Here is a 17,121-nt window from a genome sequence, read left to right on the forward strand (position 1 = left end):
GCGGGCCCACCCATTCGGGCTAACTTTCAAACAGCCACTTGTGTTTTTTTTTTTCAAACCAAACCCAAAACGATGTAGAATGGCAATTTCACCTCGAGGTAAGCCCAAGTTGGTCATTTTAACTTTGCCCATTGTTTTAAATATTGACGATATCGACCGATATATCCCACGATTATCTTGCATCCCACCTATGCAATACGAAACGCATAGGTAGTGCTGATATATCCCACGAGTTTGATTTGGTGAGCGTTTTCAATTTCCGATCCCTTTTTTGTTGAAATTATGTTAAATCAGTATCAAATGGTTAAAAATCTATTGGTTCTTCATGTTTTGCGTAAAAAAATCATGGAATTGGAGCTTTGATTTCGATATCCATTGGTTCTTCTTGTTCTCTATGTTTCAAAATTTTCTTTCAACCAATTGTCAATTAAGACTAATTTCAAAGTATTTAGGAGTATTTGATGAAATGATCATCACATACACTCTAATTTCAAAACTTGAGTGTAGGTGGTCCGATTTAGAAAAAATTGAGGAAAATTCGAAATTTCCCCCATTTCTCCCATATTGCTTGCAATGTTGCACTCCAAACATGAAATCAAGAATGTATGAGGGCTGATCTACTGATTTGTTAAATCCTTGTCAATTTTCAGAACATAAAAATTATTTTTTAATTAAAAATTAATACAAAATATTAAAATATTAATTTGTTTTTTTTTTAATTTCCCTTCATCCAGTTGTCAATTGAAACTAATTTCTAAGTATTTAGGAGAGTTTGACGAAATGATCATCACATACACTTTAAATGTTATCCATTCAATTTGAATAAGTTACATTAGTTCAGTCAGACAATGCATAGCTTAGGACCCATATAAAGGAAACCTATGATGTGCATTTCTTTTTTTTAGATGTTATGATTTAAAAGTGTATATTAAGGTCTTTTTTAACAATCCCTGAAATTTCATTGAAAAATTCAACCATTTTCCCAATGTTTCCCAAAAAGTGAGATACAAACGATATATCTCATGCAATAACCGATACATATCTGCATCCCAATGGTGCAATACGTAACGCGATACCAATATTTCAAACACTGACTTTACCCGAAATTGAAAGATTACAATGCAGTGCAATTGCGCATCCAAATGCAACATAGAGATGATTGTTTTTAGACCTTGAAAGAGGGCAATAATTACCTTTGTAACCGGAGCAATCTCGTGGAGAGAAAACCCATCTGCGGTTCCTATCTTCCTCACTTCTCCCTTTTTTCTTCCTCTTTTGCCCTCCATCCCAATTCCCACGCTTGCGCTTACACGGATCAATTGAGGTTTGGGTTGCGGGAACTTCTGCGGAGATTCGCGAGCGCTTGCGACTACGTTTCGAGAGGGGCGGAGGAGTGACGAGTTTACATTCGACGGGAGCGGAAGAGGACAATGTAGAGAAGTGGCGACGGTGGTGAACCTCTTGCATTGGAAACAGAGGGTCGAGAATCTGGTGGCACGCGAGCTTGTCTCTTCAGGTATTAACTCAAATGGTACACATGGGATATATTAACTCAAATGAAACCCGCGAAATCAGATTGCCTACTGAGTTACTAAGTAAGCTTTCATCGTACTGAGTAAATTCTATTGGGCCCACTGTGAATGTATGTAGTTTATCCACGGCGTCCACCCTCTTTTCCAGCTCATTTTAGGAGGCTAAGCCCAAAATTGAAGCATATCCAAAGCTCAAGTGGACCACACCACGGGAAACAGTAGGAATAATAATTCCCACCGTTGAAACCTTACTAGGGCCCACAGTGATGCTTATTTGTCATCCAAAACTTCTATAGCCCCAAGAATTTTTCAATGATAGAAATTCAATTTACACTTTCTTGTGGTGGGGTCCACTTGATATTTTTATGTTTCATTTCTTGGCTCAAGCCATATAATTATATGGTAAAGTGAGTCGACGGAGTGCATATATGATACATAAATCTAGGTCGGCCCCACGGAGTTTACTCGATACATTGAGATACTGTGCAATCCACTTCCAAAACCCACTGAATTGTAGAGCCCGCTTTCACAAAGTTGTTGGAGTCCAAAAATAAATTGGTTAAATATTCCTGACTTTTAATTCGTGGACACTTGTTTGCCGAAATAAGGCAAATGGATATTTTCATTTTCAACCATTCAGTGAATGTCACCAATCTATATCCATAAATTGGACTACTCAATTTAAATTGCTTATATGCTTTGGTGTTTGGCAGTATGGATTTGAGTGTCTTTGACTGCATTCGGAATCCTAACCAATTTAGGATTCATTGTGCTTCGGAGTTATTTAGAATCGGTTTGAAATACATAATTTTACTATATTTTGAAATATCTTTAATTTATTGTGTTGGGGGAGCGCAGAAGCACACAGAGATGAATCAAGCAAAGTATTTCAATCGCAAAACCAAGCCCAATCACAAAGACTCCGACTTTAATGTGGAAAAACCCTTTTCGAAAAAAAAAAAAAAAACCACGTCACAAGGCGACAGATGTCACTATGAAAACAGAAATTTGGTCATTTTAACTTTACCCAAAATTGAAAGATTGCAATGCAGTTCAATTAAGCATCCAAACGCAACATAGATACGATTGTTTTTAGACCTTGCAAGAAGGCAATAAAAATTACCTTTGTAACCGGAGCAATCTCGTGGAGAGAAAACCCATCTACGGTTCCCATCTTCTTCGTTTCTCGCTTTTTTCTTCCTCTTTTGCCATCCATCCCGATTCCCACGCTTGCGCTTGCGCTTGCGCGGATCAACTGAGGTTTGGGTTGGGGGAACTTCTGCGGAGATGCGCGAGCGCTTGCGACTACGTTTCGAGAGGGGAGGAGGAGTGACGCGTTTCCATTCGACGGGAGCGGAGGAGGACGGTGTAGAGAAGTGGCGATGGTGGTGACCATCTTGCATTGGAAACGGAGGCTCGAGAATCCGGCAGCACGCGATACTCTTGATAAGCAGCGATTAGAAATGGTACACGTGTGATATATTTACTCAGATGAAACCCACGAAATCGGACGCCGATTAGCTACTGACAGGTTGAGTAGCGAAACTTCGCTACTGAAGTAACGTCACCAAGTTCTGTGGGTCCCATCAATTATGTATGTTTTGTATCCACACCGTCTATCTATTTGGAGAGACCATTTTAGGGTATAAGTAAACGAATGAGGCAGATACAAAGCTGTAGTGGACCCCACTACAGAAAACAGTGGAGAGAGTGACATCCACCGTTGAAACCTTCCTAAGGTCCACCGTGATGTTTATTTGAGATCCAAGCCGTTCATAAGTTAAAAAATACATTAAAAAAAGGAAAAAACAAATGTCAGCATGATCGAAAACTTTTGTGGCCCTTAGAAGTTTTTAATGGTGGGCGTCACTCTCTCCCCTGCTTTCTTTGGTGGGGTCCATTGGAGCTTTGAATCTGACTCATTCTTTGTATCATGCCATAAAATGGTCCCTCTAAATGGATGGACGGTGTGGATACAACATCATGGTGGGACCCACAGAACTTCATGATGTCACTTCAGTAGCCAGTTTGGCTACTCAATCCGTCCGCAGCTAATCCGCGTCCCACGATATCCGTCAGTAAACTCTGTTGGGCCCACCCATCAATGTATGTAATTTATCCACGGCGTCCATCCGTTTTTCCCGCTCACTTTTAGGAGGTTTAGCCCAAAATTGAAGCATATCCAAAGCTCAAGACGACCACACCACGGGAAACAATGGGAATAACGATCTCTACTGTTGAAACCTTACTAGGGCCATGTTTATTTGCCATCCAATCTCTTTATAAGATCACATAGACATGGATGAAAGGAAAGAACAACTATCAGGTTGATCTGAAACTTCTTTAACCTCCTAATATTTTGAATGGTTGAAGTTCAATTCACACTATTTCTTGTTGTGTCGTCTGCTCGAGATTTTTATATATTTCGTTTTTAGGCTCAAGCTATATAATTATCTGGGAAAATGAATGGCTGGAGTATATGTAAAATACATAAATCTAAGTAGGCCCCATGGAGTTTACACAACGCAGAATCCAAAAATCAGATTGGTTAAATATTCCTGAATAAGGCAAATGGATATTTTAATTTTCAACCGTTCAATGAATGTCACCTATCTACATCTAGACTACTCAATCTAAATTGCTTATATACACAAATTTACTCCTCTTCTACACTAGGGATACCAAGACCATACACAAATTTACTAAATATCTCTTAATTTATTGTGATTTTAATAGCTTTTTTTTTAAGTAGGAGAGTCAGTCATATGAGGTACCACTAGATTACTAATTCACTGTACACATGACATGCTGATGATACTTGGTGTCACTAAAATTATATCAAAGGAATGATCCCAATGGTCCATGGCCATGTAAGTTGCTTGAGCCTTGAGGCCCACTCAAGGCTAGGAATTTCTTTCTTTTTTATTTTTTCCTTTTTCCATTTTTTGAAGCATAAATTTCAATAGGCATATTACAATTGTTATATTAAATATTATATATATACATGATGTACAGGGTTATTGAATTCGATTCAATGATAATTTCAAATTCTTGTTCATATTCTACAAAATTTCACTGAGTGCACATGGAATACAAGCAGCCATATGCAAGAGGATTTAGAATCAGCTTGATTTGTGATTTGTAATCCAATGCATTTCAAATACAAGTTCTAACCTAATTTATAGGTTCCTACTTAGGATCTATCACCCTCACCGAGAGTATAAAAAAGAGAAATATCACATACATGAGCCGTATGTGAACTTTCAATACGGCCATTACTTTTGTGGCAATGGTCAAAATTTTGAAATATCTGGTCTGCGAAAATAAGAGCCACCCCATGACGTTCCCCATTTATGCAGAATAATTTCTTCCCCTTCACAGTAGGTGCAAAGCATCAAAATCATTGGATATTACATAGTGCTTGGTGAAGTCTATGTAATGAGTAAGTCCGCCTGATCGCTGTATTAGAAGATCATGATGGTGTGGCTCACACTTTTCAAGTATAGGATTTTCCACATATTTGACTTGTTTGAGGAAAGGAATGGTTTTAGTGATCGGGCCAAAAAGCTGCGCTGTGGTTGGGTTTTCATTTTCTATTAGTGAGGCCCATGGTCTATCGATTGAAAACGTTGATCTAGCGGTTTCTCTGGTGACTACTTTAGTGCCTATTTGGATTAAGTGAAATGGTGAGAAAAGAAACAAGGTATCTCAAGAAATTATTTTCTCCTTGTTTATAAAGACTATAGTCAAAGGAAATGAAGGGAAATTCAATTTCCCATACAACCAAATTTCCTTTAAAATTGTTCTTTTATTTTCTCATCCAAACCCTTAAGTAGGCATGATCCTGGCATCAACCGGGATGGTGTAGCCCTTATCATGGGCTCACATAGATGTATGTATCCTATATCCATGTCCTCCATCCGTTTTTTTATATCATTTTAGTGCACAAACCCAAAAATGAAGCGGATCAAAATCTCAAGTGAACCATACTATAAAAAACTGTGGTGACGTAATGGCCCACTATTAAAAACTTCCAAGGCACACTATAATATTTATTTTCCATCCAAATTGTTGACAAGATCAATTAATTTTTTATGAAGATAAAAAACACATGTCACCATGATCCACAGGAAGCTCTTAATGATCAGTCACCACTGTTTCCTATTGTGTAGTCCGCCTAAGATTTGGATATGTTTCATGTTTGATATCATGCCTTGCAATGATATGAAAGACAAATAGACAGCATCCATACAGAATAACATCAAGGTGGGCTCCACGGTAAAGGCCTCACCATCTTGGGTGAGGTCGGGGTTACACATAATCCGCTTCCGGACCAAGTAACTTTCATTAAGTGAGCTTTGCATAACCCCATCATGTTCTCTATGTCAAGTCCACTCCATCCATCAAGATCGTCCCTCAACGCTAGGCAATGGGACAAAAGGTTAGTCCAATCAAAAACTTAAGTGGGCCTATCCACAAGAAACTATGTGTATAGGATGAAAATAGGTTGATATGTAGATACTATATATTCCATCTAAGTGGGCCTATCCAAATATATGATTTGAAAACATATCTCAATTTTCTCTCTCTCTCTCTCTCTCTCTCTCTCTCTCTCTCTCTCTCTCTCTCTCTCTCTATATATATATATATATATATGTATTATTAATGAACAAAAATTGGATATATAATTTCCATTCTCACACTTTTTATGGTAATAAGGTTTCTTGGGAAATACAATTCCCTTCTTACCATTTCCACAAATTCAAACAAGCCCATACTGAAGTCCTCAAAATTGTCCATCGGGAGTAACTCCTATTCACCATATGCCACGTGGTTAATGTTGATCAAGGTGCCTTGAATCTGGTGAAATTCAGAGCCTTCGATTGATAGACAGCCTGGTCAATTGCTTGTGAAACTCCCGAACATGTGGTGTCGATCAATTGAAGGTGCGCGCAACTTCTGTGTAAGTGCATAAATTTGTTATTTATTATGGAACTGAGTCATATAAATTACTTTGATTTATGCAGGATTATGGGATTCTAACGTTGTGCTAGACAGAACTAGTGTTTTGAAAGTGGAGAAATCGTCTTTAGAGACGAGGATTTCAAATATGTAAATTGTTCATATCTTGTAATTCTCTTTTCATAATGGTTTGTTTGTGGTTTGGTGTCGTGATTTTTTTTCACAATGGTTTTTCTACGTAAGATCGTTGTATTATCTATAATTGCTCGAATTTTCGTTTCTCTATTGCTTGTTTGATTTGTTCTAAGGTTGCTTCTGCGCCTAACTGTGCACAACAAGTGGTATCAGAGCATAGGCTTTGTGTTAGGCTGTTTAGATCAAAACGAGACATGGGTTCGAATGTGAAGTTTGAGACGAGGAAGTTTATGTGTAAAAATAACTTCAAATTATAGATGTTAAAGATGAAAGCCCTCATAAGTCAGGAAGGAGTGTCACATGCTCTCATTGGCAAAGCGAGACATCCTAAAACTATGAAGGAAGAGGGTTGAGATAACCTAAATCAGAGGGTTATTAGCGCAATTTAATTGTGCTTTGCCGATGATATCCTTTGTAATGTTATTTTTTAAATGACTATCACAGGCTTATGGACAATGTTGGAGGGCCTCTACATGATAAAGTCCCTTCCAATCGCCTATATTTGAAGAGACAATTGTAAATTGACAAGCGTGGATGTGAAGATCGATGAAGAAGACAAAGCCTTAATGTTGTTGACGTCCATTACATATTCTTATGGATACTTCTTGCTATAGCAAAGATACCTTGGACCTCGATGTTGTTATCTCTGCCCTTTGGTTGAAATAGTAGAGAAAGAACAACGGTAAGGAATGTACTTCCACAGGAGCACTGGTTATAAGGGGAAGATCATCTGAACGAGAGAAGAGTAAGTCGCGATTAAGGTCCAAGTTGAAGGGGTAAAGGGAAGTCGAGGTGCTAGAATTTTAGGAAGACATGAAATATGAAAAAGGATTATACAAACCCTAAAACTCAAAGAGATATGGGCTATCATTATTGCCAACAGTCAAAAGCATCCAACGGCAACCCACCTATGTTCTTCTTCATTCTTTGTTATTGCTGGATGGGAATACAGAGTATGGGTGAATAGGGTCATTGTGCTATGGCCGAATTACACAACAACGAAGTGAGTAGTGTTGGTGTTAGGACAGTGGTAATGGCGGCTAGGGGTTTTGGATTAAAAAGGGTTGTTTTTTAAAGAGGGTCAATGTTGTTAGCGTTTTATACAAGAGAGAAAAGCTTATTGTTCTGTGTATTTCCCTTTTGGACTTGACATAGGCTCATTGTCGCAGGTCTTGGCCTTGTCTACCTCTTTTTTCAATGTTAAATGGGTTGAATTTTCCAAGCGGGCTGGTTCTTGGGACCGTTTCATGCTAATTGTAGGCCCAAAATCTTATGGTGTGTTTGTTGTCCATTGGAGGCCTTGTGATAGGCCTCCTTGAATGACTGTGAATGGACTAAGTTCTGAGCCTGTTTTCTCATCCATTTTAAAGGCCATTATGCAGGCCATATTTGGGCTCTAATATGGGCTTGTTTGATGCCCATTTGGAGCCCATCTTTGGGGCTTAATGTCTCATTCATCTTTAAACTTTTGGGCCCTCTTTAGATATTTTGGGCCCATTGTCCAATGATGATGTTCAAGTCATCTAGGCCTGACTTTAGATCTAGTATTACTTTCTTCTTTTGGACTTTTAGGGGCCCACTTTGGGTTCTTGGGCCTATTGTCCAAGATGATGATCTTACCATTTTAATTCATTATATTTGTACCATTTTAGTAAAAGTAAAACCTAAGGCCCTGTTTAGGCAAACGGCTTTGGGTGTAATGAGGAGTATAGAATTACCATGTCAGGTGCATTTATTATCGTCAGTGGATGGTCGGGCGCTTTGGGTGTAGATGCCAATCCCATACCCAGCAAGTGTTCCATTTGGGTGTTGTGGTATTGCAACCATCCCACCAACATTATCCGTTTGGGTAACCCAGGAACACCAGCCATTGGATTGGCAACAGAACATTGAGTATTTGCAACTTCTCTCTCACACCAGAACATTGAGGATTTCCAAGTTATACTGCCATAAGATCATCCTTCTATCTTTACACAGAACATTGAGGATTTGCAACTTCTCTCTCATACCATCAAATTTGAAGGCCCTCAGATCAGACGGCAAGGATCATCCTATGGCCGTATAACTTGGAAACATATCATCGCCAATAAAACTCACCACACTGTGATGTATGGGTTTTATCCACACCGTCCATTCATTTTTTTTTCTTATCATTTTACGATATAAACCAAAAAATGACACAGATTCAAGGCTCAAGTGGACTATACAATGAGGATTAAACTCTTACCGTTGAAAACTTCTTGGGGGCCATAGAAGTTGTAGATAAAGCCGATATTTGTGTTATTAGCTCTATTTAGGGCTGTGGAAGGTTGCGTGCAGACGAAGAAGGGGAACCAATTCATGGGTTGGTTTTGAAAATTGGGTTTGGGTTGGATGTCTACGTGTATAGTAGTTTGGTTAGTTTCTGTTCAAAATGTGGCGAGATCACGTCCACAAGGAACATGTTCGATGAGATGGTTGAGAAGGATCTTGTTTGTTGGAATTCTTTGATTGATGGCTACATGAAATGTGAGGAGGTTGTCATGGCACGGGAGGTGTTTGATGGAATGTTGGAGAGGGATTCATTCTCGTGGACCGTTTTGGTTGATGGGTATTCAAAGCGTGGGGAGATAGAGGTTGCACGTGGGTTTTTTTATCAGATACCAGCGCGAATCCAAGGAGGGATTTTGCAATCCCTCCATATCTCCCACGTATACAGCAAAGGACGGATGACTTCCTACAGACAACGTCGCCCAAACAGGAAGAGTGGTAGGGTAGGAGGGATTTGATAATTCTATTCGACCTAATCCCCTTTTAATACGCCGAAAGCCGTTTGCCCAAATAGGCCCTAAATTTATTGATGGTTGGTGGGTTCCACTTGTTAGACAAACCAAGTAATATAATATATATGGTATGGAGATTATTGAGTAATGATCTGGCCTGAAATAGGGCCATTACTTTTTATTCCATGTTGATATTCAGGTTTGGCCATTAAGTGAAAATCCAACTATTATTTAGTTAAAAATGTTTTAGCTTACTAGTGGTCAACATCAACCGTTTTTTGGGCCGAATCAAAACTCTTGCAGTATGGTCCGTTGAGGGCAGGACCATGTTACAATCCTTGAGTCTAGTTGCACGGATTGGAGTTGGTTGTGTTAGCTACCAAAGTGACCTCAATTGATGAAGATCTTTGTGTTCCTGTATATGGAATTCAGTGACTCTTCATTATAAGATTGCATTAAGTTACATTCGTATTCACTACGGGCGGTGGTCAAAACAAAGAGGTGTCGTCTCTTAGTAGGATACGAGAGGGTGAAATTATTGGTGATTGTGATATAAGTTTAAGAGATTCGTATCACTTGAAGGTGATGGGTGTCTTAGATTTATTTTACCATCATTGGTTAGCTTTATGTTTAGTATAACTTCCCGTATGTTGCAATTTCATCCAAAGTAGGAATTGTGATGATACGCCGGACTCTGGTCAGAATTTGATGATTATGACCCATCATTATTATTGGTCATTTTATTAAAGGTCCCAATCGATCAAATGTGAGTACATACATGATGTTTAAGGTTTATATTCATGTGGTGTTAAAAAGGGACTTGTTTATTCCTTGATGTAAGTGTCATGCTTTGTCCATGTATGAAATTTCTAACTTTCTAACCCAATACAGCATTATACATTTGGTTACTGTGTCCAATTATCATTAATGAAAGTCATCTATCAAAATAGTCCTAGTTTGCATGGACTTTGATCTTGTCCCATAGGAAGTAGAACCTCCCTCTAGTCAGGAATAAGATAAAGCGCATAATAGGCTGGCTTAAACCAAGTTAGATAAGATGTGTCTTAAGATCACGCATAACTTAATATCTATGACTATGCAGGGTGTCATGCTTAACACCGAGAAAGTCAGAGAGTTATCTACCAAAATAAGGAATTGATTATAAAAGTCGGATAAAGCTCGTCTAAGTTCGCTTTTACATAAGCTGATTCGAATCACCTATAATGGTCAGGTAAATATCATAGAGTACATTACTAAATTATCCAATGTGGTTATTGAAATTCACATACTGGGTATAAAGATTGAGCATGAACTCCTAGTTTTTTTAGTTCTAAACTATCTATCTACATAGTTCAATCAATTTTAATTTAGTTATAACTTCAAAGAAAAAGTCAATATTGAACGAACTAATATCTTAGTACATTTAGGAGAAAGAGATACTCAGATGGTATAGTGCATACCTAGTAACATCTGGTCAATAATAAAAAGCGAATAAGAAAAGAAAATATGATTTAGGAAAATATTTTATAGGTCCTTGAGGTGGAAATTAATCACAATCTGATGGAAAATCTAAGTGAAAGTGGGTTATAATGATAACTGCTTCTTTTGAAAGACATCAAACCATTAAAAGAAGAATTATATATGCTTTAAGTAATGGTTTGTTAAAAGTGAATAATAACATAATTATAGTCTATTCTGAAATCAATTTAACTAATATGTCCACAAACTCCTAATAGATATATTTTGGTGCAATTATTTACGAATGTAAATCCATGCAGTATATGCTATAAAGTCAGCCACTAATTAATATTAAAATATTAGTATATGTGGGATCAAATTTGATATGATTGTTAAATTATTTGGATTGATTGATTCAGTGAGCCCTATTATAATTGTGATTATTATATATAGGTTTGGGACAAGACGCTTAAACCTAATCCCCATACACGGTTATTAAGATATATATATGAAAAACCTAAATATGATGGGTAAACTTTTCCAACTATATTTTCAATAAATACATGTATTGACCAAACCTAAATATGATGGGTAAACTTTTCCGATTATATTTCAATAAATACATGTATTGACTCAAAATTCCAAATTTTATTAAATGATTTTCCTAAGAATCTAAGGTCGTGAGGATCAAAATCTACTTTCAATGATAACGTTGAAAATGTCCTCATCCTTTAAGATTACATTTGGAAATGTCGGTTGGAATCTAAAAATGTATAGACAATCATTTATACCTTTATTTATTAAGGGCCCATTTGGCCACTTGCATTAGGTGGGATTAGATGAGATTGCATTCATTGTCCCATCTAATCCATCGCAGAAGTATGTTTGGAGCCCAATTTTCAAACCCGAGATAAGTGTCTCTGGGTCTCCTATCCAAACCGTGGGTCGAGGGGAAGGATTTGGCAATCCTTTCTGGATTGACAGAATCCAGCAGTTATTCACCCAAAAAAATGCGTGGTTTGTATCCTACGTTGGTATGTGAAAAGGCCGGGCTCCGTGGGGCCTACCATGATGTAAATGACGGAATCCATGCCGTCCAAAATTATGTTCGGGTCATTTTAGGGCATGAACCAGAAAATGAAGTCGAGTAGGGAATGGAATGGACCACAACCAGGAATGAAGCAGAACTGCTGCATCCTCTGGTGTGGTCCAGTGGATCTGGGACTTGCCTCATTTTTTGGGATCATGCTGTAAAATAAACAAGCTGGAAATGGATGAACGACGTGGATATTTTTTACTTAAATCACAAGGGGCAACATCGAGATCAATCTACGTTCGTATTTATGTTCTTACAAGAGTTCGACGCAATCCGCTTCCACTTCCCCAATTATCATGATAGAATGCATGTGGATTGGATATACGTGCGCTTTGATCGTTAGTGGGGCCTATCGGAAGATGTTTGAAAAAATCTACCCCCTCCAAGGGATTGTCCTCACCATTTTCATATAAAAGCTTGAAAAGCTATTTGGGAATTAACTTGGTGGGCCAATGAATGTTTCAATGGTAGAAAATGCTCCCACGGCGTATTCTGGATTGTAAGGGTGATAAAACTTTTGGAGGTACCTAAAATTATCTATACAAATTGAAGGACGGTTTAGATCTTTCATAAAGTTCATGATGGGCCCTACCAAGCATCACGGCACCGTATGAACGTGAATGGTACTATTATAGTGTTTTGTATCTTGCTGGATTATCCCAACTGAGTGGATTGAGTGACATCCGCATGAATCAAGCGACTTGGGTGTGACGCTTGACTGTGGGCCCCCTGTGGTGTATGTGATTACATCTACTCCATCCACTCGAATTATATTAAGCTTTTATGTCCCCACACAAAAAATATAACATTCAGTTGGAGTTCATAAAGTTTTTAATTGTCATCGTTCGATCACGTGAACGCACCGTGGTGTGGTCCACCTAAGATGTCGTTGAGTTTTATTTTTTCTTATGATGCCTTCTAAATACCTTTGAAAAGGGTTAGACGGTGTGAATTTATGGTTTGTATGTCATTGTGACCATCATACAACGTCTGCATGTCGTTCGCAGTCCACACTTGAAGTAAATTTCCCAACACATATCTAAATAACGCGGATTTTCTGCGAAAGCCTTTCACAGGAACATCGTGCGAAAGAAAGCTGGATAGGGCCCACTATGATGTTTATGGGAAATCCACTGTGTTCATCAGTTTTTCAACAATATGTTAGGACATAGAACCAGAAATTATGAAAATTCAATTCTCATATGGGCCACACAACAAATGATTGAATGTCCACTGTTGAGACATACGTGGGGCCATAGAAGACCTAAATCATGATAACTTATAAGTTTTCACTTCATCTGTTTAGAATTTACTTTGTGAATGGTATGGATGGTATATAAAAAACATGGTGGAGGAATGGATGAAGTGTTATTCTTTACTTTACTTGAGCAAATTGTACTAGGACTAAAGTCTGATAATGAGTTCAAAATGTCAGTGTACAAAGTTGTAGCAACTGAAATTACAAAACACACAAATATAAGTGTCGCATGGACGAATGTCTCAAATCGGATGAGGTATCATAGGCGTGAATATAGTGATGTGAAAGAAATGCTTTTTGCGAGCAGCTTTGGATGAGACTGCGAGCGAATGGTTGTGACGGCCCCAGATGATGTTTGAGAAGGATGACTAACGGTAACATCTCAATTACCACATATTGCATTATATGAATTCCACATATTATAATATTATATAATAGTCATTTGTTTTATGATCATTAATCCATTTTTTTCGTAGTCTCATCCACGTGCGGAACATTTGCGGGGCAAGAGGATAAATCGCTTGGACAATTTAGCTGTAATAATTGGGAATAATCAAGCCACTGGAAGATATGTGAAAGGAAGTAGAAATAATAGGATTTAAACGAGGCTTGGTCGGACACTGATGACGTGATGAATGATCATGTTGATCTATCTTCAGATAACTTGTGTGATTCTGGACAGGATTTACGTTACTCAACTGACAGTCACCATTTTACCATTAATTGATCATTTCACAATAATCCAACCCCACCTTTAGTTTCTAACACTACTCGTAGCGGTAGCTCTTTTAAGTAAAGGACGAGACCCGTTCATCCCTGTGAGGTACTCGGTGCATTTATAGATAATGTTGCTAATGCAACGCATGAATTTGACATTCGCATGGGTGACGGTAAGGAAGTCAATCGAATGGCTAGAGTGTTAAGTGCCTTAGAAGATGTAAAATGACTGACACAAACTGACCTATTCAATGGCAGTGAATTACTCTTCAAGGATGAGCGGCTTGCTGCCATGTTCATTAACCTACGAGGACAAATCACTATGATTGGCTGAAAAAAGTTGCCCATAATGTATGAGGCCCACTTGGTGGAAATAATCCGCCTTAAGTTCACACATCACTCATCTCGTGATTGAGACGCTCCATTTTCTCTATATCATGTAAGACAATTTGCATTTTCAATTTAGTTTCTATGTGTTTGAGTAAATGACTTATTTAGGATTTGCTTAAATGGTATGCTGGATATTTGGATATAATATCAGCATAGGTGAACATGTAATATTTTTAATTATCGTTGTGGTAGATATGATGTTTAGACCTTTTGGACTCGTATGACTTTCTATATCATTTTAATGTTTTTTTTTTTTAAAAAACTATCTATTTACTTAAATTAATTGAATGCCCATTGGTATGACATATGCGTATATCCTTGTATTAGTAATATTATATGTTTTAATTGTTAATGCAATGCTCAAGGAAAAGTATTATGTTGTATATGTTGGTTGTCGGCCTGGCATATATCCTTCATGAGAGGAAGCACGGCTGCAGGTCGTAAGATTTAGTAGTAATAATCATTACTCGTTCACGTGTTTAAAGGATGCGACAGAGGAATGAGAGATTTTTTTTAGCTCCCGTACATCAATTAGATCAGGCCAGAGACTAACGATGGAGACGTCTCCCCTTGCCGATATAGAATCCTATGTAAATATTCGGACTCCAAACTCAGACATCTCAACCCAACCTCAGCGTCAGACGTCAACAACGGTTACACAAGGTACATCGACGGAAGACTTAAATATGACATTCAGGACGCCAACAACGGTTTCAGAGGGTACATCTATAGATGACTTAAATCCAACAGTTGGAACGACTTTTGTTTTCTTTTTCATTTTGATCCTAGTTCTATTTTTTGCATTGTATGTTGTGATTAAACTATAGGAACTTCACTGACGCTTTCAGGATTGACGTTGTTATCTATCGCAACTTTTAACTTGGACGATAGTACTCTTTCTTATGTTACATGTTTGTGTTCAAGTTTAGTATGTCTATAATCCATGATCTATGCTGTGATATGACACAATTTTTCATCAATTCTCCTTCATTAATTAGGTGTTAATATAAAGTAATTGCCGAGGTGAGACGATGGTGTACTACATATGAATAATAGGCGTGGGTCGTGTACAATCCCATCAAATCCCGAGTTTATTTCCAAACATGAATAAGGAGAAATGGGAGGTAACTTTTGCAATCCCGAGCCTACTTCCAAACATGAATTTAACAATTCCGAGGGTATTTGTATAGTGACTTTTGCAATCCGACAGTATCTTTCCAAACATGACTTTACTTCAATATCTTCCAAACATGACAATAAAAAGCATGAGATAAACCAAATCCACAGACAATATTTTACACATGCATTAATTTTTACTTTTTCAATTACATCTACTTTAATCCCACCTAATGCAGGTGGCCAAACGGGCCTAAGGTTACTTGTACGCCACCTCTCCCTGGAACTCGCAGTGGCCAACCGTTGCAACCGATGCATTTATGGCCATATGTGCCTAATAACACATGTGAAGCTAGTGTTCCTAGCACTTGACACGTGGTGGGCTTCCTCATGGGAGCGGATTAAATAATGAACACTGAAGTGACATGGTGAAATAGGATTGGTTGAATGCGAAGAGTCTGTTGTCTTACAATCAATGCTCTTTTCGTTAGAACTCGTTAAACGTCTCTCTCCATTTTCAAGTCATTTCTTTTATTGGCACCCCCTACCAAAGTGATGTCACCACTCTTCGTGGGCACCACCATAATGTATCTAATCTGCTCCACACCGCCCATCCATTTCATGAGATCATTTTAGGGCATAATCCAAAGCATTTAATCCCCATTGTTTTTTTTTGATGTGGTGCACTTAAAATTTGGATCTTTTTCACTCTTTAGATTATGCCCTAAATTGATCTTACCAAATAAATATATAGTGTGGATACAATACATACATCATGGTCCAACGGAAAGAGCATTTACCTTTTTGGGGTTGAGTACGTTTTGGGTTGAGTACGTGCGAAGTCTAATATATCTCTAACGGAGAGAGCATTAATTATGCAATAGGCTTTCGTCATTCACTCCTATTTCACTACGCCACTTCGGTAGCTTCGAGAGTTCGGTATCTTATTCATCGTTTCGTAGAGCCAGTAGTACTGGAATATGCATAGCCATCTCTTCACAGTACACGTCGCGAGGTGAAATATCATTGGGACCGCACATCAGTTGACCCTAAACATAGACGGAATGATTCCAACCATGCAATCCATAGTAACCAAAGAGACGGCAGGAAACAGAAAATTTAATCATTGACGTTCACTCCTCCAAAAAGAAGAAATCTGATTGAATATATTCTTCGATGTTCTTTGTTTTGGAGGAAACGTCCATCCAAGGTACTTAGACAACAGATGGACGGTTATGATTGATGCATCACACTTTCTCTACTGTAGATGATGGCTCGAGGAGTAGCTTTCTCAAAACGGAACATTAGACGGTTTAAGCCAGTGTTCATGGAATCGGACACGATTGCGTCCTACCCCCGCCCGTCTGTAGCCCGAACGGGTGACCGAGCCAATCTATCTGTTTATCCATGCCATCCATCTTTCTTTTTTTTCGTATCATTTTGAAGAATACTCACAAAAATAGGCAGATTCAACGCTCAAGTGGACCATACCACAAATGAGTCGTATGAGTAATGCATTCTGTGCATTTAATGCAACCAAGCTTATTATTTGGTGTGGTCCACTTAAGTCTTGGATCTCTCTCTTTTTTGTATTCATATCTTAAAATTATATGATAAAAGGGATAAACGGCATGG

General features: G+C 38.1%; 1 protein-coding gene across 7 annotated transcripts in view; it reads right to left on the reverse strand.

Moving 5' to 3' along the window:
* LOC131237669 (carbon catabolite repressor protein 4 homolog 5) overlaps window positions 1–3,035 on the reverse strand; it is a 31,490-nt gene extending 28,455 nt beyond the window's left edge. The window contains exon 1 of one of the 7 annotated variants that reach the window (XR_009167367.1): window positions 2,656–3,035. Coding sequence is in view for 6 of the 7 variants with exons in the window: in XM_058235563.1 (XP_058091546.1) it covers window positions 2,656–2,935 (280 nt within the window). In the remaining variant the exon portion in view is untranslated. Of the gene's footprint in view, window positions 1–1,193; window positions 1,516–2,655 lie in introns of those variants that run through there. The other 6 variants (XM_058235563.1, XM_058235561.1, XM_058235559.1 and 3 more) reach the window with 6 other exon arrangements.
* Window positions 3,036–17,121: the final 14,086 nt, after the last annotated feature.

This window comes from Magnolia sinica, chromosome 2 (genome assembly GCF_029962835.1).
Source record: "Magnolia sinica isolate HGM2019 chromosome 2, MsV1, whole genome shotgun sequence".
Lineage (NCBI taxonomy): Eukaryota > Viridiplantae > Streptophyta > Magnoliopsida > Magnoliales > Magnoliaceae > Magnolia > Magnolia sinica.